Below are 24021 nucleotides of genomic sequence, written 5' to 3'. Positions count from 1 at the left end.
TTATAAAAAAAATACAGCATTAACAAAAAGATTAGTGGTAGCAATGCAATGAAGACTGTGGACTTCAATTTATTTTTGAAGGTAGACTCTATAGAAAAAAGATCCCACCCAAAACATAAATGTGAAAGGATGCCAAGTTCGATAATATTGGAATGCTTCGCCTATAAAAGAAGTGAGATCTAAATAAGTACCAAGTTCCATACACAGACCTCAGTTAAAAATGATATAACAAGTTGGCAAGTTTTCACACACTTTGTTATAAACCTACTAAACGCAATGAGTCAAGTATATAATTTTCTATTAAAACTTGCCAAGTTATATCATTTTTAACTGAGGTCTGTGTATGGAACTTGGTACTTATTTAGATCTCACTTCTTTTATAGGCGAAGCATTCCAATATTATCGAACTTGGCATCCTTTCACATTTATGTTTTGGGTGGGATTTCATTTATTTTTGTAAGGTTTATTTTCTTTTTTTCTTATTTTACTTTACTTTGACTAAATACAAACCTTCGTAACGAATTTTAGGTCGGTACGACCATTGGAAGATATAGATAATTTTTTTGTTTTAGTTCCTTAGGGGTATGAATTTACACCTTCATTATTTTTAAAACCGACTCACACTTGGCCATTTTCAGATTTTTTCCTTTACCTTGACCTAAAGACCTACCTCCATGCCAAATTTCAAGTCAATACGACTATTGGAAGTGGTCTAGGTTTTTGATGAGTGAGTGAGTGAGTCAGTCAGTGAGTGTATAGTAAAAATAGCGATTTTCTGACGTCAATATCTCAAGATCTACAATAGGTACATTAATGAAATTTTGTATTTTAGATAAGTAAGTAGATCTCGATAGATACTAGAAATTTCATATGCGTAGATAAAATAGATTTTGAGTTATAGGTGGGTCGAACTTGGCCCGAAATGGTTCGTGTAATATAACCCACGGCCGGTGTGTCGGTTTTTTTGCTCGAACTTGGCGGACACACTGCCGTGTGTCTAGATATATTTTGACTGACTATGTTGTATTTTACATTATAAAACCTTCACTGCTGAAGAGCAACGCCATTTTTCATACGATATGTTTTATTCGGTAAATAAAATAAATATTGCTATGCTGTTATTTTGAATAAATCATAAATGAGTCACGACTGCCCCGTTGATCGAGTGGTCGCAAGTGCGGCTGCCGAACTCTCGGGTTCGATTCCCGGGTCCGACAAAGTACTACTAGGGTGTTTTTGGTTTTTCTAAATTTCTCAGTAGTAGCACGGAGTCTGGAATTGTGTCCAGTATATGGCAATAGGCTCACCCCTGGGACACATGGGACTTATAACACAAATGGTGAAAAGTGGGTGTACCTATAGCGGCATTGCGTGTCGTAATGAGCACCTCTGCCTACCCCTTCGGGGATATGAGGCGTGACGTTGCATAATAATAAATGAGTCACGACTTGCATTTTTTCTTGTAGTTCATATTGTATCTTCTCAGAAATCTGAAACAGCAAGCCACCGAGACCATAAATTGGACGCGAGCAATAAATGTTTTTCATTCAATGGCACATGACACGCCGCAGCCGGTTTGCATTTCTTTTTGGCTCTGGCAACATTTTGCAAGTACAGATTCCGTTATAATGAGATTTAAATCGATACATAAATTTAAATTATCGAATGAGTTGGTTTTACACTGTCCGAGATATCAAAGCGAATTCCGCCATTGCAAACATTGAAAAAATACATTCGTCAAAAACTACTCACGTAACTGTTTGACGACGAACTTGACTAATTTCAAGGCATGCCGAGGCTCATATTCATGAGTAGCATTCCTCGACACACAACGCGGTGATTGTCGCGTCTAACATGACTTGAAACTAATGCTTCTAGCATGTCATGGCGTCAAACAGTTACCTGAATAAGCCCATAACATTAGTACTAGAACTTGAAACGGGATATTTATCATGTTATTCTATTTCTATGAGTTTATGAAATAGTGTTAGTGACCACGTCAGTTTAAAAACTTAGCCCATAACATAATAATTAATTTAGTATGTCTCACGAAAGTTATAATAGAAGGAAATTTTAAACGCAAGACACAATCCGTCTAAGTTTATTATCGGCGCATTCCAATAAACTACGGATCGGTAGATGTGCCTACGAGCCGTAGATTTTTGACACATTTTGTATGGAGCTTATGTCAAAATTCTACGGCTCGTAAGCAAATTTACCGATCGGTAGTTTATTGGAATGCGCCGTATATGTACATAATATATGAAAGTTAGATATTTAAATGCGTATTTTAAATACAAACTGTCACTTCACATAACAACAAAACTCAATAATTATGTATATTAATTAATATGTATGTTAATGTTGGTTCGGGTTATATCAGTGGAGCGCACAATACGTCGGGTTCAATAACCATTCGATGTGATAATGTGTACTGACAGGAAATATTTGCAGCATATGTTTCATTATTATTGAGGACTATGAATTATTTATTCCAGTAATTATACATTTAAATACTGGCGAATTGAGGGGGAGAGTAGAGAAAGATGGATTATACAAAGATTATTATACGATAGTCAAAGATTACCTGACTGCTCGGTTGACGCGAGTATAACAGGTAGCGGGTTCGGTTCCTGCACGGAACAACTCGTTGTGGGATCCCTATGTACGTGAAATTGTTAGGAGAAAAGACAACACAGAGGATCCTAGTGTGGGGCAACGTAAAAAAAATTGCTGACGTAAAACTACTTATAAAAAATAGTTTATATAATTTTTGTATTCTGTAATAAAACACAATTTTATTCACTTCATTCTAGCTCTGAATTGTTTGAACAAACATAAAAATAAATAATTAGTAGTAAAGAATTAATAAATAAACTCTATAAAGCTGAAAGTCTGAAACTCTTAGAAAACTCGAAAAAAGTAAATGTCCAACTGCAACGCGTGGTGTTTTTTTTTTTTTTTTTTTTTTTTTTTTTTTTGAGGGGGGAAAATCATCCAATGACTTTTCTCGCCTTGGGCGAGGCGAGAGGGAGTGTCAGACTCTTACTGACTAAAAACCACCCCGTTCCTTCTCCTGCTTTTCGAGCCGGAGCCCCGGTAAACCCGCTAGGTAGTCCGCAGCTCCGGATCAGGCATCAGCCCTGTTGGGCCCCATCTGTGGTGGTCTGATGGCTCTTTAAGGCGCGCGCGGAACGCGACGCGCCGCACGCACGGGTCTGGTTCTGATCGGGCGGTGAGCTACCCTTGCTCGCCGTCCGCAGGCCCGCACTTACGGTGGCCGGAGATCGTCTCGGGATCCCCTACGCCCGGAGTGTCTTTCGCGACGGCTGGGGCGTGAGGAGGTTTGTTCTCTCACGCGCCCCGCCTCCTCCTTAGCTAGCATGACTGCTTCGCAGAAGGAGGAGACGGCATCCCAGTCCCTCTCGCTCCGCACCATGGCCTGAACCAGTGCCGGGCGCGAGAGGTCGCCGTCGCCGACCACATCCCTGAGGACTTGGCGGTGCTCAGCCCACGCAGGGCACACCGCCACCGTATGTTCTACCGTGTCCTCCGGGCGGTCCTCACAGTGATGACACCCGGGCGTTTCCTCCCGCCCAATAAGGAACAGGAACCTACCGAAACTCCCATGTCCGGTAAGCACCTGCGTTAGGCGGTAGGTGAGGACGCCGTGGCGCCTCTCAAGCCACTCCTCAAAGAGGGGACTTACCGCTGCGATGACAGCGAGCCCAAACGCGTGCCGTGGAGTCTGTTGCTGTCATCACAGCGCCGCTGTAGGTAGACCAATGTAACAGAATAATCTAATTTTATAACTGGGATAATGTCATAAACTCCTCGTAGGTATATGTGGCGTGAAGATAAAGAGGGCGTTGACCCCGGCTGATATTGTATACAGAAATATTTTCGGCGTTCCGAACGCGTGCCGACCGCCTAGGGCTGCCAAAGTTGTCTATTTGAGTAGTTTGGTCTAGCTAACACGTGTATGTGACGATGTGGGATCGTAAATAGAAACATTTAGATGTCTAGAATCTAGATATAGAAACTCATAAAATTCTAATTAAGTATATAATTTGATAATTTCTTTAATGAAATTATGTCATAGCTTGGGAGAGCCAAGCTTATGGACAAATGTGACGGTTTTTTTCGGAGTGATACCACGACTTCGCAGAAATATCTATAGCTTCCTATCTCTTAACTTAATTTGAAAATTGATATATTCACACTAATTCTATAGTATTATAGGTCATTAAAATAAAATGTTAAAATATAAAATAATAGAAATGGAACCACATCATCATTGTCAGGGACAACCCTAGCACAGCACATTAAGAACACAAAAAAGGAGTTGTCAATCTGTGCGTTTTATTTTGAGAAAGAGTTTCGAAATATACATAGTTAACTGGTTTTATCCGAATGTGTAGAGAAACTGTTAATTTACTACGTTTATTATGCTAATATACAAACATACATAATGCTGATATACGACCAATTAGGTAAAACAACAAGCAGAGTTGTTCCAACGATGTATTTTATAGCATTTAATGTTGCCAGCCTACTAAATGGGAAAAGTTGGCTGAATGAGGATTATTTTGGTGGTTTTATTATAGTTTAAAGTTTTGTAAATTTATAGTTATTACAGAATTTATTTAATAATATTGCTACTATAGGAGAACACAAGGTAAATAGGGTAACACAAAACAAATTAATATTAATTTGTATCTACGGACTAGCTGGACAGGTTTTATAATTGCATTCACATTATAACTGACATGTTTATTGTTTACCAGTTTTTGCTCACGGCTTTAGTCATATGGACAAAGGAAAAAAAGCAGCTTATATCACTCTCCAGCTTCCTAATTTGGTCTAGGTATATAAGATATTTTGCCACAGTGCCGGATAAAGCCGACGCGGAGTCCGTACCTAAAGCGAACATGGGGCCCTTTAGTTACATTGCCTATTGTAGGATGTAAATAATCCAAAACAGGTTTTCTGTGACGACAGGCGCGGGGCATTTGCTGGCTCCTCCTAAATAGCTAATCCGGCACTGCAGGCTGCAGGGACAACGTGTACTCGTTTTTTATTAATTAAATCTAATGCAATGAAATCGTAGCTCTGTTTTTTTCTTACTAAAGAAGCGATCATAATCAAAACTAGCAACGCACCTGTAACTCCTCTGATGTTGCGGGTGTCCATGGGCGACACTGATCGCTTACCGTCAGGTCATTCGTCCGCTCGTTTGCCATGAATTCCATAAAAAAAGGTTAATAGGTAGTTATTTTTTGTCATTAGTAGATTTTTAGTTTATGGTTTTTGAAGTCGGTTTTCTGTTGATTTGGGCTCAGGCGCAGGGCCCTTATATGGCACAGGGACCTTAGCATTTGCTGTCTCCTGCTACATGGCTAATCCGACACTGCAGGGAAAATGTGTACTCGTTTTTTATTAATTCAATCTAATGCAGTTAATTAAATCGTAGCTCTGCTTTTTTTTCTTACTAAAGAAGCGATCATAATCAAAACTAATAATCATTAATCATTTTTAAATATCAATATCGTCAAGGAACCTGTCATGTATTCAAAGTACACTATCATCATATAATTGTTTATATTCCTAATATTAAATGAAGTAGGCAATCATAAACTGAGTTACCATTTGTAGCTCGAGGCCATATCTTGTCAAATTAATGGCCCAGTACCAGTATCGAGGTCAATAGGCGCCGGCGCATAATACACAACTAATTTTAGTATTCTCGACTACAAGGTGGTTCTTCTCGTTATGGTAATACGACTGTCGATGTATCGAGTGGTATCGATGTTAACCAAGAATCGACTAAACTAAGGTTTTCACATCACTAGTGCTATTTGGTTCGTGCGTTCGTGATTCGGCTGCACCTTTAAATTTATAATTAAAACCGTTTTTGTAATTTGTAGGTAATAATCATATTTTAATTTATTTGTTTTGTAAACACTTTCGATTTTTTGCGATTTATTCAAAACATTTTTGAGTTTAATAAAACTAAAATGTTGTTGAATTCAAAAATGGTAATCAGCTAACTATCCAACTCAGAATAGTGGGTGTCTTATTATGTTTGTTATTTTTCTCCGATAAATATATCTACATTTTTTTTGTCTACATTACGTAACATCATAAAATTAATACGTTAATGCAAATTTTATACAATCTTGTCATGAGACGAGATCCGCGGATGACGGCCGAGCTTATTTTTATCTCCCACGTCGAGATCAATATGGATAAAAAGAAAAACAAAACAGTATAAAACTCCTTTTATCAAAACAATCGTGATTTTATTATTTTTTATGTTTTCATGCCGTTATATGGCCTGCTTTGTAAATTGTAATTGATTGCCAATTCCGTATTAAGTTTCGAGAGTGTATTTTCATGTCTCTTTAAATCATTTAAGTACTTTAAAGTGTAGGTAAATTATTCAATCAATCAGTTATTCAGTTGTGAATAGAGATGAACACATTTCTACAATGTTTCTCTTATAATGTGGATGATGATTGATGAAGTAAAAATTGAGGGAATTAGTGCTCCTACTTTTTTCTGTATAACTACTATTTATGTCTCACATAAAAAGGTAAGATGTAAAAACGCAGTTCTATCACGAAATAGAAAATAGCATATAAATATCTACAAATGTAGAAAAAAACGATACGTAAACAAAATACTGAACATATGGCATACGAATTGAAAACATAAAACGTCTATACTACACTCGGCCGGTTTACGATGCGAGATATATAAAAAAGATAATTTGTATGTCGAACGTGTCGCCTAAGATAGATATGACTGTTGCTATGTGTCGTAATGAGCCGTTGCTTGTGCTTAACCTAAATTTGGAATTACTTGTTTGTAGACGAGCAACTCAGAGACAACAAAAAAGTTGCTCTTGCAGTCGGTTCAATAACTTTCTGAGATGTTTGTTGACATAAAATCCATATAAAATTATTCAAAATTCTGTACCTCGTTGTCTTGTAAAATGTTAAAATAGAGATAGGAACATAAATACAGTGTTCATTTTTACATTTACGTTTATTTACATGTTTTGGAAATCAACCTGAATGTATGCAACCTTCATGCATAAAACAAAAGTGTGGCCTTCATATCACACTGAGATAATATTTGCAGTCTAGACTAAATTGTTATCGGCTATCTTATCATTGTTTCCTGCAACAATATTTAACATATGTTTATTTTGATATAAAGTGTTGAATTATTTAAATATATTCCCTCTACCTGATTAAACTTGATGATTTTATCTTCGAGTGGAAATTCTAAGAAACTGTTCTATATTTGGCATATAAAGCAGTCTTTTTAATTGTGTATATAATTCTATTCATTTCAGCAAGGCATATTTAGATTTTACATTATACATATGGCTTTTGGGCTTAAAATTAAAACCTTTAATTTAACAAGCCAACGATTTTACCACACACGTTAGCCAAATAATACACTCTAACTATAAACAAACATTAGTTTCATTCTCATTAAAGGCTTGTAGTACCAATTTAGTTGCACCTACTATTTTCTGTATTCAAAATATATATATATCTACAGTCTACTACATCCTATCGGCAGCGTAACAGTTGCTTCCGAAGTTGCCCGTCTGCATCTTATTAGCGTTTTAGGAAGCAATGTTCTCGTCTTTAAAGTGACATCATTATACGTGTTTATTAGGAGCTGGTTTGCTGATAGCATCCACTTAATGGATAAGGCTAAAAGTAATTTATATCTAGACCGTTTTAAGACTTGGTCTAGTTTTGTTTGTACCCACACATCTTAGCAAACGGGTTTTGTGAATGAATGTAATATAAAATATGACTTGGCTGGATAATCTTGATGGTTTTATTCTTTTGTAAATATGAATTACTGATTGATGGTATCGTTAGAAGAGGCTGTTGAGTTTAGATTCTTAAGTATAAGAATTGTTTTGTTAAAATTGTACTCTGCGCTCTACGGAAGAGTCGTATCACAATAAGTAGAAGCACAAACAGTCAATTGCTAAAAGCAATAAAATTAATTATAACGATTCGCCAGCTATCCGTGATCGTTAAAAACAACTGGTGTGTCACAGAAACTTTCATAAAATACTACGCATGTGTCGTAAAGATTGGGAATCTGTGGTGACTGAGTCTTAAACAATAAATCATTATGAAATGACTATTTTCACGTTTTCAGTGTCAAGTTTTATTATGTTATGTTTGTACATTTTAATGAATCTAAACATAGACTTGTTTTTTTCTATCTTCATTTAAATACTGCGTGATAACCAATTTTTATTCGCTTTTTTTTTTAATAAATCTGTGCATAGACTAAAATAATGCGTGATATTCTAAAAAACAACTTTAATGGTTTTCGTAGATCAACTTGATAAACCAGGAATAACAAAAATCGAATCCGATTAACACAATTTTATTACATGTTTACTAAAGTTCGGTCAATAATAGTTATTCGCGTTTTCAAGGCTGGCTTTACGCTTTATCGTTGAAAATAATTGAAACACCTGTAAATGTAAGTAAATACATTGATACTGTGGATAGTAAATAAACATTTCGTACAAAACAATGAGCTTATGAGATCATCGGCCGCGAAAAATACTTCAGCGGCATAAACAGGTTAAAAATAACGATGCCTATTAGCTATAAACAAAATAATGTTATGCTGATTGCTGGCTGGTAATAGAGAAAAAACAAATACAACCGCCAAAATCGTGAACGTCTTCGATTTTTAAATATTTATATTATAATAATTATTTTTTTCTCTTTGTTGTTCTAGCTAGTTCGCTAACAAAACACTTCCTAAGTACGATTAGTTTTAGTGGTCGTCGTCGTTTCATCATCGTAAACAACATAATATTTAGTGGAGACGCTTTTGGGGGAGGGGGGAATCATCCAATGACTTCTCCCGCCTTGGGCGAGGCGAGAGGGAGTGTCAGACTCTCACTGATTAAAAACCACCCCGTTCCTACTCCTGCTTTTCGAGCTGGAACCCCGGTAAACCCGCTAGGTAGTCCGCAGTTTCAGATTAAGAGGAGACGCTAGTTTTAAAGTCCTATTAGGGCATTAAATATTACAGATTTCTCGACATTCCGTGCAACACACAAATTTTAAGACCTTCAAACATTAATTTCACGCTTTATAAATATGTGTCGGTTCGTATTCTTAATCAAAAGGAAATAAAAAAACATAAATAATTGCAATTATCATACAACCTGTTATTAAAGTTCATTATTTTAAATTGATCTATAAATAGTCGACTAATAAACGGTAGCGAGTAATTTAGTCGATTATGTAAATGATGCATCCGCATCACTATGGCGCCGGGTGTTGTATTTTTATTATTTTTCTTATTGTTAATTCAATTAACATTATTTAAAACATTCGTCACCGTGTTTTTAGAATCATATTGGTGGAGATTGTAGAAAACATTTTTTTAAACACTACGTTACTAACAAAAATTTTAAAATATTTGTGGTTATAAAAAGAATTGCCGTCCCTACATTATTTTCGCGCCCTTTTCATGACTAGTAAATTGCTAGAGTAAAAAAATCTATAGTTTTATTTAACTCGCAACACGACAACGATAGTTTTATGCTCTTCCCTAATTTTATTTTATTTTTATGACTTCATTCAGAGGCGGTTGGTGGATCGTAGCGTGAAAATGTTTATAGGGTCATTAAATGCCTACAACAATGTCCAAACCACACGGAGCCCACGGGCCAGCTTACTAACAACTAACAATAGGCTGATCGTTAGATAAAATTGTTTACTTTAAAATGAATTAAGAAGATTTACTAACTAAACATGCTAGCACTAAATAAATTAATGTGTCTTTAAAGATGTCCAGAGTAGACTTCTTTTATTAACTGCTTGGTGGAAACTCAACAGCTGCGGCTGCAACTGCTCATGTATTTATTTCAATCAAATATAGTTATTACATAGGTTAAATAGCATTTAAGTGTAGGAGAGCCATGCTTCGGCACGAATGGGCCGGCTCGACCGGAGTAATACCACGGCCTCATAGAAAATCGACGTGAAACAACGCTTGCGTTGTGTGAGTGAGGTTATCGGAGGCCCAATTAACCCCCTTCCCAATCTTCCCAATCCCCGATTCCCCAACAACCCTTAAATTCCTAACCCCCAAAAGGCAGGCAACGCACTTGTAACGCTGCTGGTGTTTCAAGTGTCCATGGGCAGCGGCGATTGCTTACCATCAGGTGATCCGTCTGCTCGTTTACCGGCTTATTCCATAAAAAAGCACAGAATATCATAGGTAGGTATGTCTTCTTCATCCTGAAAAGTTATTCCGTTTTCGATGATCAGAAAATAGTAGGAGAAAGTTCGATGCAAGCTGATACAGCTGAACAACAAATAGTTTCAATTTGAATAGGAATTCTGAAACAAATAATCGAATAACGAAATATCTCGCGTAGATGCGGTCCCTTCGTCAATGATACGTGCGCCAGTCCCTTTCCAAGGCCGAAGGGGCCGGGGACCCTAACACCAGTCGGTTGAAGGCCGATCTGTTCCAACCGTTTTGTTAGAAGTATCTTTAATTGTAGAACTGTTTCATGTGACGTCATTTGTTTTGGTTTTAAACTACACGCGATTCGAAATGATAATTGTTTTTATTACCGGATTTCGCTCGTGCGATGCGTATCTTATGTTTTCATTGTTTAATATTCATTATTTTCGGAAAAAGGTGAGTCTGAGATATGTTACATTGCTGTGGTTGCGTTTGACTACCACCAATCATATTCATTGATGTACATAAAATAGCATTAGTGGAAACGGACTCAGCTAAACTATGTTTTTATATGTAGAGATGCCTGCTATGGATGACTTCCCTTCTATCGATACATTGCATACTCGAGCAGCGCATCTTCCTCGCACAGCTACATAGCTTAGTATCAGTGAAAACGGTAACATAATTTCGCGCGAATCTCTGTTTTGAAAAAAACGGTTTTGCTATTTTATTTACATCTTGAATATATGTATTTTATTATTATTTAACATGTAACTGTGACGTGAGATATCTATAGGAAGAGCGCTTGCGGATAATATTGTTAGATTTACTCGTGCGTGTGATGTGTATGTGTGCGTTATTTTGATTTGTTGATCTTGGCAGTTACCGGGGTAAACTCGCGAATCAAAGTGTTACAAAATAAATGATAGATCAAGAATGTTATGTGATGTTTTATATACTTATTTACCTACGTACGGTATTTGAATACATAGCACGAGTTAGTAGAGTGATCGTATGTGCTGGATTGGTCGTATATGTCAAACAAGAGGATTGCTATTTCTAGTATTAAGTATGCGGAAAGTTCCCAATGCCACGAAGCTACGAATTTCTTGTCATTTGACTTACTCACCAAAAAAATGTTCATTTTTTGCTCACCAAAAAATCCGTAGCGCTTATTTATGAAACTTTCTGCCTCGCACAGCAAAACTGTAGAATGAGCTGTCGTCGGCGATATTTTCGATCCGATACGACCTTCAAAAAAGAGCCTATTCCTGTTAAATGGACGATATCATACCTGTGACTCCACTGGTGTTGCGGGTGTCCATGGGCGGCACTGAACGCTTACCAGCAAGGTAAAAAAAATAGGAACAGTCTTGAATAATTGATTGAAGTATAAATCAACGTGATAGTTCAATATTAAATGCACACATAAGCTCAATATAGGTTAAATGTACATAGATTGTTAGCTTCTTAAATAAAATGGCACTCTAACGATTTCCACATAGCAACATTTCATTAATGTCTAAATATTTGGAAATTTAATTAATATCAATTGTCAAAAGGTCATTCACTTCTAAACCCGTAACCAAGGAAGATAACTAGGTACATCTATTTATTTAGCACAAAACCTTTATCTTTTCAGCCTTCTTAGATTAGATACAAGGTGAATATGTAGCAATTTGGTCACTCAAGTATTTTGATAAGTGCTATCTACGATTACATATTTATACATTTCTTTCTACATGTCTATCTGTATCGCCAAACAGTCTGGTGGATTTTTCCAAGAATTTGACATGCTTTCAGCTGTGTTTTTGTTATTTTATGTATGTAGTATGTAAGTCAACGCGGTATTGTTTTCTTTGAAAATTTTTCGTAAAGCATTCTTAAAATTTTTTCAATAGTATAATAAAATTGCATGCTGTAAAATATGTATAAGATAATTTCAGGGAGTTAGATGGTTTGACTGTTCATTCTAAAGATGTTTTTGAGGGATACTTAGATAGGGGCAAACGATACGTGACTGCTCCACCTAAGGTTGCCAGATGGCCGGGATTTCCGGGATTTTACCCGAATGTTGGTGCTGTGCCGTGTCCAGTAATTTTAGTTCAGTTCGAGGCCCTAGAAATGTCCAGGAAATTACCAGTCTGGATCTGACAATCCTAGCTTCACCCCTATTCCTGTCCGAAACACTAGAGGACTCACAATGATTACTTACTGTTTTGTTTCTATATGGGCTCCTAGTACCTAGTCCTACATGCATGTATAATAATGTATATTCAACGGTACATAACCTGTTATTCGCCGAAAGGGTGTACCAAAACTATATTTGCACAGCCAAGAGTCGACAGTAATGCCATAAATCCCGATATAATAGAAGGCGAGCCTGTTGTACAAACAACGGCGCACGATTTCTATGAGTACCGTATTCCACATCGATTCGTACCGATTACCGATTCTATTGACAAATATATCGGTAATGTAGCTATAACCTTGGTATCTAACACTACGCATTCATTAAAGTAGTTTTTTTCGTCTACACAAACACTATTCGGGTCAAATCGTACCTACTCTACTCGTATTTACAAACATACCTACTCGAGAATTCGACCAGACTGTACGATAGTGGCTCCTATCAAAACATGCCTGTTGCTAACCGTATGATATAACTCCGCTAAATCAAAGAGTACGCCCTAAATTAAAATGGTCGTATAAATCAGTAGTGTTTTTTATTAAGTCGTATAATCTTCAGTTGACGACAGTGTATTTGCGAAGGCAGAGGTGCTCAACCTTTGCGATAGAATCATTGTTTCGTTGCTTGTTAGTTGTTTTATCGGTATCTTCCTGTCGTTAATATTATTTTTGTAGGCGTTATTGTTTTGTGTTTATATGTATATTGGAATAATTATATGAGGTGCGGGAATTTTCCGTAATGTGTAGGCATAGTTGGGCATGTATGATAATATCCCACCCAAAACATAAATGTGAAAGGCTGCCAAGTTCGATAATATTGGAATGCTTCGCCTATAAAAGAAGTGAGATCGAAATAAGTACCAAGTTCCATACACAGACCTCATTTAAAAATGATATAACAAGTTGGCAAGTTTTCACACACTTTGTTATAAACCTACTAAACGCAATGAGTCAAGTATATAATTTTCTATTAAAACTTGCCAAGTTATATCATTTTTAAATGAGGTCTGTGTATGGAACTTGGTACTTATTTAGATCTCACTTCTTTTATAGGCGAAGCATTCCAATATTATCGAACTTGGCAGCCTTTCACTATTTATGTTTTGGGTGGGATTTCATTTATTTTTGTAAGGTTTATTTTCTTTTTTTCTTATTTTACTTTACTTTGACTAAATACAAACCTTCGTAACGAATTTTAGGTCGGTACGACCATTGGAAGATATAGATAAATTTTTTGTTTTAGTTCCTTAGGGGTATGAATTTACACCTTCATTATTTTTAAAACCGACTCACACTTGGCCATTTTCAGATTTTTTCCTTTACCTTGACCCAAAGACCTACCTCCATGCCAAATTTCAAGTCAATACGACCATTGGAAGTGGTCTAGGTTTTTGATGAGTGAGTGAGTGAGTGAGTCAGTCAGTGAGTGTATAGTAAAAATAGCGATTTTCTGACGTCAATATCTCAAGACCTACAATAGGTACATTAATGAAATTTTGTATTTTAGATAAGTAAGTAGACTCTCGACAGATACTAGAAATTTCATATGCGTAGATAAAATAGATTTTGAGTTATAGGTGGGTCGAACTTGGCCCGAAATGGTTCGTGTAATATAACCCACGGCCGGTGTGTCGGTTTTTTTGCTCGAACTTGGCGGACACACTGCCGTGTGTCTAGATAGGTAAGGTTATTTAATTATTTTGCCAACGTGAAATGTCAGGTTGGTAAAATAATACTTGTATTTTGTAAATGAAAATATTTGCTGTAATTAGGTATGTTTTAAATATAACTTCGAAGTTATTTCTATTTTTAGCTGTCTGTTAATTTAAAAGTAAAGTAGTGGTATACCTTGCAGCATGTTTACTGCTCTATTCAAGGTTATCGAATATTTTTACTTAAGCATATGGCCGACATATCTGCTTGCAATAAAATATACTTTAAGTCACTGCCACTGAAGGCAAATCCTCCGCTAACGTCTGTCACCGGTTACCACTACGGCGCTCAATGTTTTAAAAGATCTTATTGAATCCGATAGAGTACAGTAGTTGATAAAACTAAAATTAATCAATTTATTACTCTATAAAATGAATAAAAATAATTTTTTGGTTTGTCTTAATATAGCACTTAATGGATATTTCATATAAAACTACCTGCTACAGACACACAAACAACAATAAAATAATAATGAATGGTTTCGTACCGGAAAATTATCTCATAATACCGAAATATTGTATGTAATTATAACAGACTCGTGACCACTCCATAATATGTGTAATCACTTCCTGGTACCTACAGCCATCACACTTTTTGTATTACCCCGAGTTGGTAAACATATCATATTGTTAACACGTAGCATTATTTTTTTGTTAACGACCACAGAATGCGGCCACTTTGTTACTGACCTAGACAATTTGTTTGCATTGGATTTATAATGACTAATGACATGACATTTATTATGTTTTGTTATGTTATCGTGGATTTTTGCTAATGCCCGGTTTACATTATTCCAGTCCAGCGATCCAGTCCAGTACTGGATTGCTTACTGGAAAAATGTAAACCGGTACTGGAATGAACTGAATCCAGTAAGCATTCCAGTCCAGTAACTGGATTCGCGGTCTACTTTTCGGTCCAGTGCGATCAATAACTGGAATAATGTAGACGGCCAATCCAGTGCCATTCCAGTGCTGACGAAGTAGGTACACACGTGTTGGTTGTTTTTGCGGACTTTTTTTGCGAAGAAAAAAGATTTAACAATGGTGAAGAAGTTATCTGAAGACGAAACTATAAAGTTTGTCTCTATATACAGAGATAATCCGTGTTTATGGGACATAACATCAGAAAATTATAAAAACAAAGCTATGCGCCAAACTGCTTTGCAAAATCTGTGCATTGGTATGGAAATTGAAGGATTCACAGTGGAAGATGTGAAAAACAAAATAAAAAGTATACGTTCGACATACTACCTTGAACTAGACAAGATTAAAAAGTCATCCACATCTGGTGCTAGTGGCAATGTTTACCAACCCAAAGTGAAATGGTTCGCCGAATTCAATTCATTTATTAAAAATGTGATGGTGAAGCGTAAAACACACGTATGTATTTTAAGATTTTTATTTATTTTTATTTTGGGACAGCCTGTAATTATATATTTTTTGTTCAAAAGTTAAATTAGCCCCAGGATATGGTTTCATTAAGTATGTTTTAGTGGAAATGCTGCATCAGCCACAATCACTTCATTTTCTGGAATAAAACTGCCATTTTCTAATTCAGTAAAAATGGAACAGTTTTTGAAAATACCCACCATCCGAAGCGCTTCCATTTGCGCCCACATTGATATACGTAAAACAGTAATCATGGTCAACAAGAGCCATCAATACTATGCTGTTTTCTTTTTTATAATTAAAGTTCGTACTTCCATATTCATAGGAGCCAGTAATTTTTATATGTTTTCCGTCTAACGCTCCGTAGCACAAAGGAAAGTTCCACTTATTCCGAAAGCCTTCCTCGACTTGTTTCCATTGTTCCGCAGTGGGTATCTGCAAAATTAAAGAAAAAATATTTTATTTCCAGGAAAATACTGATGATGCTCAAAATGAAGAAAATACTGACAATACTCAACCTAGTGACCCAGAACCAAGTCTATCAGAACCGCGAAAGAAAAGAAGTAAAATTTCACAGCTGTCTACAATAGTCAGTAGCATGAAAGATATGCAATACGATTTATCCAAATCAGAAACAGTGGAAGATGAATTCGACATCTTCGGGAAACACATTGCGAAGCAATTAAGAACCCTTTCTACAGAACAGGCTATCCTAGGCCAAGAAGAAATTCAGAGTGTGATAACAAAATGTCGACTACACGATTTGAAATACGGAAATATGACAGCGAATAATCCTAAATATTTTGCAAACACACATGCCATACTGGACTGGATCGCTGGACTGGAATAATGTAAACCGGGCATTATACACACCTCCAAATTTCGAATAATTTTAACCATGGTTTTGACATCGACTCGGATAAAAAGAGAAGTGACGACTTTAAAAATATATAAAAAAAAAAAACACTTTTTAAGAAAAACCGAACACTAGCGTTACTTCAACCTAAATTGTAAATATATTTTTTTAACATACTTATATGTTAACTTTAACTGTACTGCAGACAAAACTTATTTCCGCGTTACAAAAAGATTAAGATAGCCTCCACTCTTCCAAAAACAAAACATACTAATTATGTGTTTAATTTTCCAGTATCTATTTAAATGTAACGCGACATTAATTTCGGTAGTCATATGATGATTACCCGTCTGTAGCAAAGTTTATTACATATTAATTACAATAACTAAAGTGTAATTTCTTCAGATAAAATAAAAACTTAATATTAGTGAGTATAATTTTATTGTAACTTTCGTGAGACATACTAATTTAATTATTATGTTATCGGCTTACTCACGTAACGGTTTGACGGTTAGTAGCAGCGCGACAATCGCCGCGTCGTGTGACGCAGAATGCTGCTCATGAATATGAGCTTCTGCATGGCTTGAAACTAGTCGAGTTCCTCGTCAAACCGGTACGTGAGTAAGCCGTTAATAATTAAAAGTGAGTTTGTGTTGTTGATATGTTATACAAGGTGTGTATTAGTGAAGCACTATTCTGTAGAACGTAAGCACAAATAAAGATTTGTAACAACAAGAGTCAAAAGACTGGCACAGGGTGTACTTTTTCGTGGATACATAGGAAACCTGTAATTTGAAGTATACGACATAGAGTACTTTTATATTTTTTCTGATAACTGTTTAACCCGCCATTGGTGACGTGTATTTGTCTTACTGAGATAAAATCGCATAGAAAGGACATAAAAATAAAACGCTCGCATTGCTGTTGCGGGCACTCGAAATCGCAACCTAATTCGATAAACAGTTTAAAAAATATTCTTAGTTTTTAAATTACCCGGTCTCATAGACATATAGGTCACCAATGGCGGGTTAAACTCTACCGATCACTTGGTGCTACTTGGACGTTGACTTCAGAAACACCTGTATAACTAGTAAAAAAAGTGTGTGAAGTCATAATTAAATACCATTGTAATAAGAGCCTTACCTAGTGGGTATCACCAAGCGACATTATTAGAAAAATATCCTTAATTAAGGAAATCCGTACAAAAGAAAATAGAAAATGTATTATTTCTTTACTTGTTTTGTTCTACTTTTATTAATTTTTCTTTTTGATGTTTTCAAAGCGTTTTATTATTGTTCATAGTCTTTTGATTTCTATTTTGTTTTCCTTTAAACAAACTAAGTATGGAACAATAGTGGTTGTGGTCTTTGTTCGAATAAAACCTTTTGTTTCATATATCTAACCTACATAAATACAAAAATATATTGTAGCTACCTATTTGTGATTGGAAAATAAAGGTAGACCGTAATGATATTTATTCTACTATCATAACACGAACACTTGTGTAAAGTAAAAAAAAAATCAAAGAAAATATTTAATGCGGCATTATGTGCACCAATGTATTAATGTGCAGCTTTTTAATTAAAAAAAAGCAATTGTATAAGTAAAACCTACGTCACTAATTACAACTTTAAACAATACTTTAAAATATCACATTGCACATACAATATTTTAAAAAACACTATGAAAAAAATCAGATAATAAAAAAAGTACCCTAATAATTGAACCAAAACTAATTATACAATTGAAATGACCAAAAAAAAAAACATTTCAACAACACTTTTGACACCTGACATCCTGGATACTTAAAACACCGTAACTCATGATAAAGCTGACTGCCCACTGCCACCATTATGTTTTCATGGCTGGCGACCGCCGCCTCAACTCGTTAGTTAATTAAAAAAATAACGTGTTCAACTGTCCACTCCACTGACCTGTAAATTAGGTCAATCCTTTTGAGTATTTCTACATTGTAAACAAACCCTACTTTTATTTAATTCTGGACTTAATTTGCATATTAACGGGTTTTGTAATGAATGGTTTAATTTTGTGTTCTTGTCACTAGAATAGGCTACTTTTCTAAGAGTCAAATTCAATACTTTTTTACAATTATGACGTCATAAGATTTTTACGTCAAATAGCACACTTATTTTTAGAAAAACAGTCATCAGTCTTTTCAGACATACTTGTCGGTTAAGGGTACGTTTTATTTGGCCCTTCTGTAATATATGTCCGTTCTAGGGCGTCTTGTTTATGCCTTTCGTGAATCTGCTTTCTGCATTTTAATATAGGCAGAAGATGCTCTTAATTTTTGGTAATTATACAAAAAGTTCGTGACATTTCATTATGAGCCTTCCTTATAATATGCGCTGTAAAGTTAAATAAAAAAAAAATATTAAAAAAAAGCGACATACATCTCTCCGAGAATGTTGAGCGCCCCAGCTCTTTGACATTCTGTCATGGATCTAATAAACAATGAATATGCATAATTACGATTACGTCGCTGATTGAAGGTCGACTTACTAACTCATTTCACTGTTATAATAAAAATACTACTCGATAAGGAATTCGATTCAATCGATTTTACTCATTAACTTATCGATTAATCGGTATTCAAATAATCTTTAAAATTAAGAACAGAGAATAATTTATGTTTCAATTTTTTAAGTTTAACTGGGATACTCAGTGAACTTACTTATTTTTTCTTTTTTTTTTATTATATTAGACAAGGTCCACAGTCCAGCAGTGGACCGATACGAGCCATTGATTTTGATGGTGCTAGTTACTCAATCTATTCCCAGTTGATTAAACTTCTTTCTAAATGTTCATTTTCTCACCGATGCGCTTACGCATGACAGGAAGTCACGATCCTACTAACGATGATAGAAGGTCAATTTCACGCTCAAGTGACCTTCAAAAGGATATCTTACAAGTATTACCGTCAAGGTCTATCAAGTTTATCGACGGAAAAAACAAAGGTTTAAAAATAGAAAACTGCATTACTGCAACGGCTCGATCCGATGGTAAAGTGTGGGAGAGCCATGCTTCGGTACGATAGGGCCGGCTCGACCAGAGTGATACCACGGCCTCACTGAAAACCGCTGTGAGGTTACCGGAGGCCCAATTCCTCCCTTTCCAATCTTCCCAATCCCGATTCCCCAACAACCCTTAAATTCCTCACCCCTAAAAGGCCGGCAACGCACTTGTAACACCTCTGGTGTTTCAAGTGTCCATGGGCGGCGTCGATTGCTTACCATAAAAAAAGAAAATGGAATTGAAACCACTGGAGTGGGGAACAGAAATGTATTATCCCTTAGACAGACTAGGCAAATGTCGAGGACGCCAGGTTATATAGGTAGAAGACTGGGCGCTGCAGCACCGCGAGATAAGCGTACCTACGGAATGACAGCGGCGCCAAAAAAGATTGGGGCGCTTATGAGATGCTTGACTAGGGCGCTCTCTAGGACATTACCTAGAGATGGCGGATTTTAATCCTTTAATTGCCTGTGTCGCTTATATGCGACACATATTTCCGTGTCTCTGCTGTCATGTCGTATTGCTGGGACAGAGAGCATGCATGATTTTTTCGTTCTATTCACACGATTACTCCTCCTTATTTAGTGTAGATATATTTTTTACAATTTGCAGCCGCGCGCTAGGTTCACGGTAATTGATATTTAACTGGATTTAAAGGGTTAATCCGCCTCTGGTTTAACACATTGAACGCCGTGATGGTCACCGGTGACCGACGCGACGTTAGCGGAGAATTTGCCTTCAACAGTTTTCTATTGGCAGTCAAAGACTTAATGTAGGTAAATGTAATCATTTGCAGAGGATTTCAAAGATCCTTTACTTACGTCACCCGCTTTCATACTAAGCAAGGGTTCACTTTGTCCAAATTGGATTGGAAAGAGGAAAGCTGGCTGATTCCTTGTTTACATACAAACTGGTTGAGCCGGCTGTACCGGCCGGTTTGACTCTCTGAATGTCACGCTTTAAATGTATGCCAATTTCCTTTATGCACCTTCTTATTGATTTTCATATGATTCTTCGGAAATTAATTATGGTTTTGAGTTCCAAAATAAGCGGAATCCAAAATGGGGGATAATAATCGGTCCCTGTGGGATAATAATTTTCGTCCTATCACAACAACCATAATTAAGAAATTGGATTATGCACGAAAACATGAATATTTACATATCTTTATTTATTATGTATATGTATATCTTATTCAGTAAGGCCCTTTACCCAATATTATGTATGTAGATTAAGTACTTTGCTCATTGCTAGGCCCAATGCTGAGACATATTACTGTATTGAAATTGTAGACCACACTGTACATTATGGATGCATAAAAGTGATTTGATTTGATTAAGGCAATCCAGATCAAAAATAAGGTAAAAGCTAAAGTTACCTTTACCCACCTAATCTCATTTTTTTCCATACAGTAAAAGTAAACAATATTTTTATCAATTATCTTTAACAAAGAAGTTGAAATTCGAATCCACCTCCCACGCTAACCGCCTACAGTGTTGCCAGTCCCCATATAATCTACGGACGCGTTACAGACGGTTAAAAATCAGGGTCATGGTGTTGCCACTATGGCGGCAGGACGTAGTGTGTTGGAATTAATGGCTCGGCAACGTGACGAGATAGGAAACTGGCGTTTGGAATAGAATAGATAAATTAATAGAGTATATAGTTCAACTGATATTAGTTTTGAGTTTAGTCGTTTACTGTTGATAAGATTGAAAGGTCGCATTAAGATTAAGACATTAAGAGGTCTCGATTTAGATAGTGGGCTTGATTTCTTTTTCGGCTTTCAACAGATGGAATAAAGCATACTTAACACAACCAGGAAATGAGAAAGTAATTCAATGTGCTCGAGATATCCTTAAATATATCACATCCACGCTGTGTAGGATGAACAAAAATAATGATAAATCCTGTTGCCAACCGGTTCCTTTGGGACTTTGACTTATTCCCAGAAAAATTGTCTAAGAAGAGACATGTTTTTTCAAGCCAAGTCCAGTAATGTGCTCAAGCACCTTTAGGTTAATCAGTTCAGACAGAAAATGTAAAAATGGACGTTTACTTAATCGCAAAAATCGCACTGATGTGTCGGTTTCCATGGGTGACGCTGATCACTTATTACTATCAGGTAGTTGGTTCATACGATGCTCACAAGAAGGGTAAAAGTTCGTGAGTTGGTGACTGATTTTCATAGTATAGTTATGGTATAAACTGGTAAACGAGCAGTCGTATCACCTGATAAGCAATCGCCGCCGCCCATAGACATCCGAAACACCAGAAGCGTTACAGGTAATTTAAAAGTTGTAGCAAAATCAGGGTTTGGACGAAACGAAACATAACTACTCTGTCATCTGGTGGCTTAGTCACTCATCATCACTATGTAATTATTTATTCAATATGCAAATCTTCTCACTAAGTAAATGACAGCAGACTCGTTACATACCAACGAGTGCATTACACAGATGCAGTGTTTTACACGAGTTACACGTGTACCTGCAAGGCCAGTGAAATATAATACGATTATTGTTTTTCCACCAACAATACAATGTAAATGTTGGCTATACTGCAGCATACATTGCTGTGTTTTACCTAAGATGTCTGTTTTTTGTGCTAAGTTTAGCGTCAATGGATATTGTAATGTGTTGTCGATATTGGTAGCCAATGTTTGATCGGTTGGAATTTTGTTTGGATTTTTATTTCTTGTTAAATTAAATATTTTATCAGCGGCTCTTGTTAGTGAGTCATTTCATTTGATTCCTGAGACCTGAGTCTATCAAATTGTTTGTTCGAGTAGGTATAGTAAAATTGGTTTTCATATTGAATAAATTTATTTTTCTTAGAGAAATCAATGGGAATTCATATATGTAATAGATATTTGCTATCTGATAAGGCTGATTGCAATTAAAAAGACTTCACAAGTGTGATATAAAGTGGTATAAAGATAATTTAAAAGAAAAAACCCACATGGAAGTATGGTGCAAAGTCAATGGTGAAAAGTGTAACATATCCTGTAAAGTTATTGTAAACATACTCAAAAGAGTATCTTACTTAGGTACATGAACGCATACATCCAATTCACCCAAAAATATCCATTTGGAAAGTAAAATATGGTGTGGTACTAGACGTTTACAAGTAAACGGTGCAGAGTAACAATAAAAAACATTTAAACAAAATTAATTAACTGTAAAATGAACATAACCTAGAATAGAAAATAAAACGATTACAGTCGTAAGTGCAGTATAATATAAATATTAATTTAAAATCGTATTCTAACTATGCTTCCAATTAAACATCTTTTTAAAAAAAATGATAAAAATACGTTTTTAAATGAGACGGAAATTAAATATCTCACCCGCTTTCATCACTTAATTTCATCATTCAATGAATGGTTTATCCATCAGCTACACACCGTGAGAGACACCGATACCTACTAATGTAAATAAGATAACAATACGATAAACAAACAAAGCCGTTAATTGCATTCGACGCACGCGCAACTTGTTCCTCACTCCACGTGTATGCCGCGTGGTGTGAGGTGTAAGCGGTAGCGGGTGGAGTGTAGATGTAGCGTTTTAATTTAAAAGCTGTTTATGTGGTCAAAAATGTGATCTTCTAGGTCTTTATGGAGCAAGAAATTCTTATTAGGGAAAAGATTAAAGGTTTCCATTCGAATCTACATTTTGAAACGAACACCTAACTTCAGTGACGGACAGAATGACTGACTATAATAATATTTCTTTATTTATTTATGGTTAATGGTTAAATTTAAATAAATGCTTTGACTTTGACTTTGAAAAATAATAGAAATGGCAATAACATTACCTTCATCTGTCAACAGTTCTTTGAGAAAATAAAAGAGAAGGAGATGCAAGACTTTTGTTCTTTGAGTTAAAGAGATTTCTACCAAAGACCATAGTCCTAGAATATTGTAAACTGAAAACTGGTTTTTATTTTATGTTTATTATTTGACCTCAGAATTTTCAAGACCTTTAATTCATCATTTTACATCTATTCTATTAGCTGTATCCATACAAGTGAGTCTATTAATAGATTTTGGACATAAAACACGGGTTCTGTTACGTAATTGTATCAAAACAGCCTAATTTATTTCGTCGAGGTTACGACGCATGTGTTTATTTGTCTGCAATACATCTGCGCTTTTTATGCACAACTCCCGACTGCGGGAGTGACGTGTATAAACATAAAGCTTAGCAGTTGAAAATCTTTGGAATATTTTTTTGGTTATCAATATCAGGGCTACAAACTTAAGGCCACCCGGATAAACTGGTCGTTACGGTCCCTTTATCATGCCTAATGACTTTATGCTTACCAGCCCTTGTGGTAGTTGTGGTCAATAAATCAACGACACCGCGTGACAGTAAGAATAAAACAGATTTCATTTGTGTTTGTATCAATTAATGGATGAAAAGCAATAAAATTAGTTTAACTAAAAAAAACACGGTTTATTCACGTACATTAATGGAGAAGAGCTCAACTAGTTTCGAGTCACAGAGAATCTCTTCATGATTACACTCAAAACTAGTAGAGCTTTCTGAGTAAACCGTTACCTAGTTATTA

General features: G+C 35.9%; 1 protein-coding gene and 1 long non-coding RNA gene across 3 annotated transcripts in view; one reads left to right on the top strand and one right to left on the bottom strand.

Annotated features, from left to right (window-relative positions):
• The window catches only part of LOC118269207 (GATOR complex protein NPRL2), a 59170-nt gene that overhangs the window by 21630 nt on the left and 13519 nt on the right, over positions 1-24021 (top strand). The window contains exon 5 of one of the 2 annotated variants that reach the window (XM_050703101.1): positions 16024-16837. The exons of the other annotated variant lie outside the window; for it this stretch is intronic. Within the exon in view, the coding sequence (XP_050559058.1) occupies positions 16024-16404 (381 nt within the window). The 3' untranslated portion in view covers positions 16405-16837. Of the gene's footprint in view, positions 1-16023; positions 16838-24021 lie in introns of those variants that run through there. 2 annotated transcript variants of the gene reach the window in all.
• LOC126912183 (uncharacterized) lies at positions 97-14331 on the bottom strand. The gene is made up of 2 exons (XR_007706805.1): positions 13795-14331; positions 97-670 (listed from the first exon to the last, which is right to left on the bottom strand). It is a non-coding gene; the product is annotated as an uncharacterized LOC126912183 (long non-coding RNA).

This window comes from Spodoptera frugiperda, chromosome 2, assembly GCF_023101765.2.
Source record: "Spodoptera frugiperda isolate SF20-4 chromosome 2, AGI-APGP_CSIRO_Sfru_2.0, whole genome shotgun sequence".
NCBI lineage: Eukaryota > Metazoa > Arthropoda > Insecta > Lepidoptera > Noctuidae > Spodoptera > Spodoptera frugiperda.
Note: the sequence above shows the minus strand (reverse complement) of the source record. Positions and strands in the feature narration are given on the sequence as shown.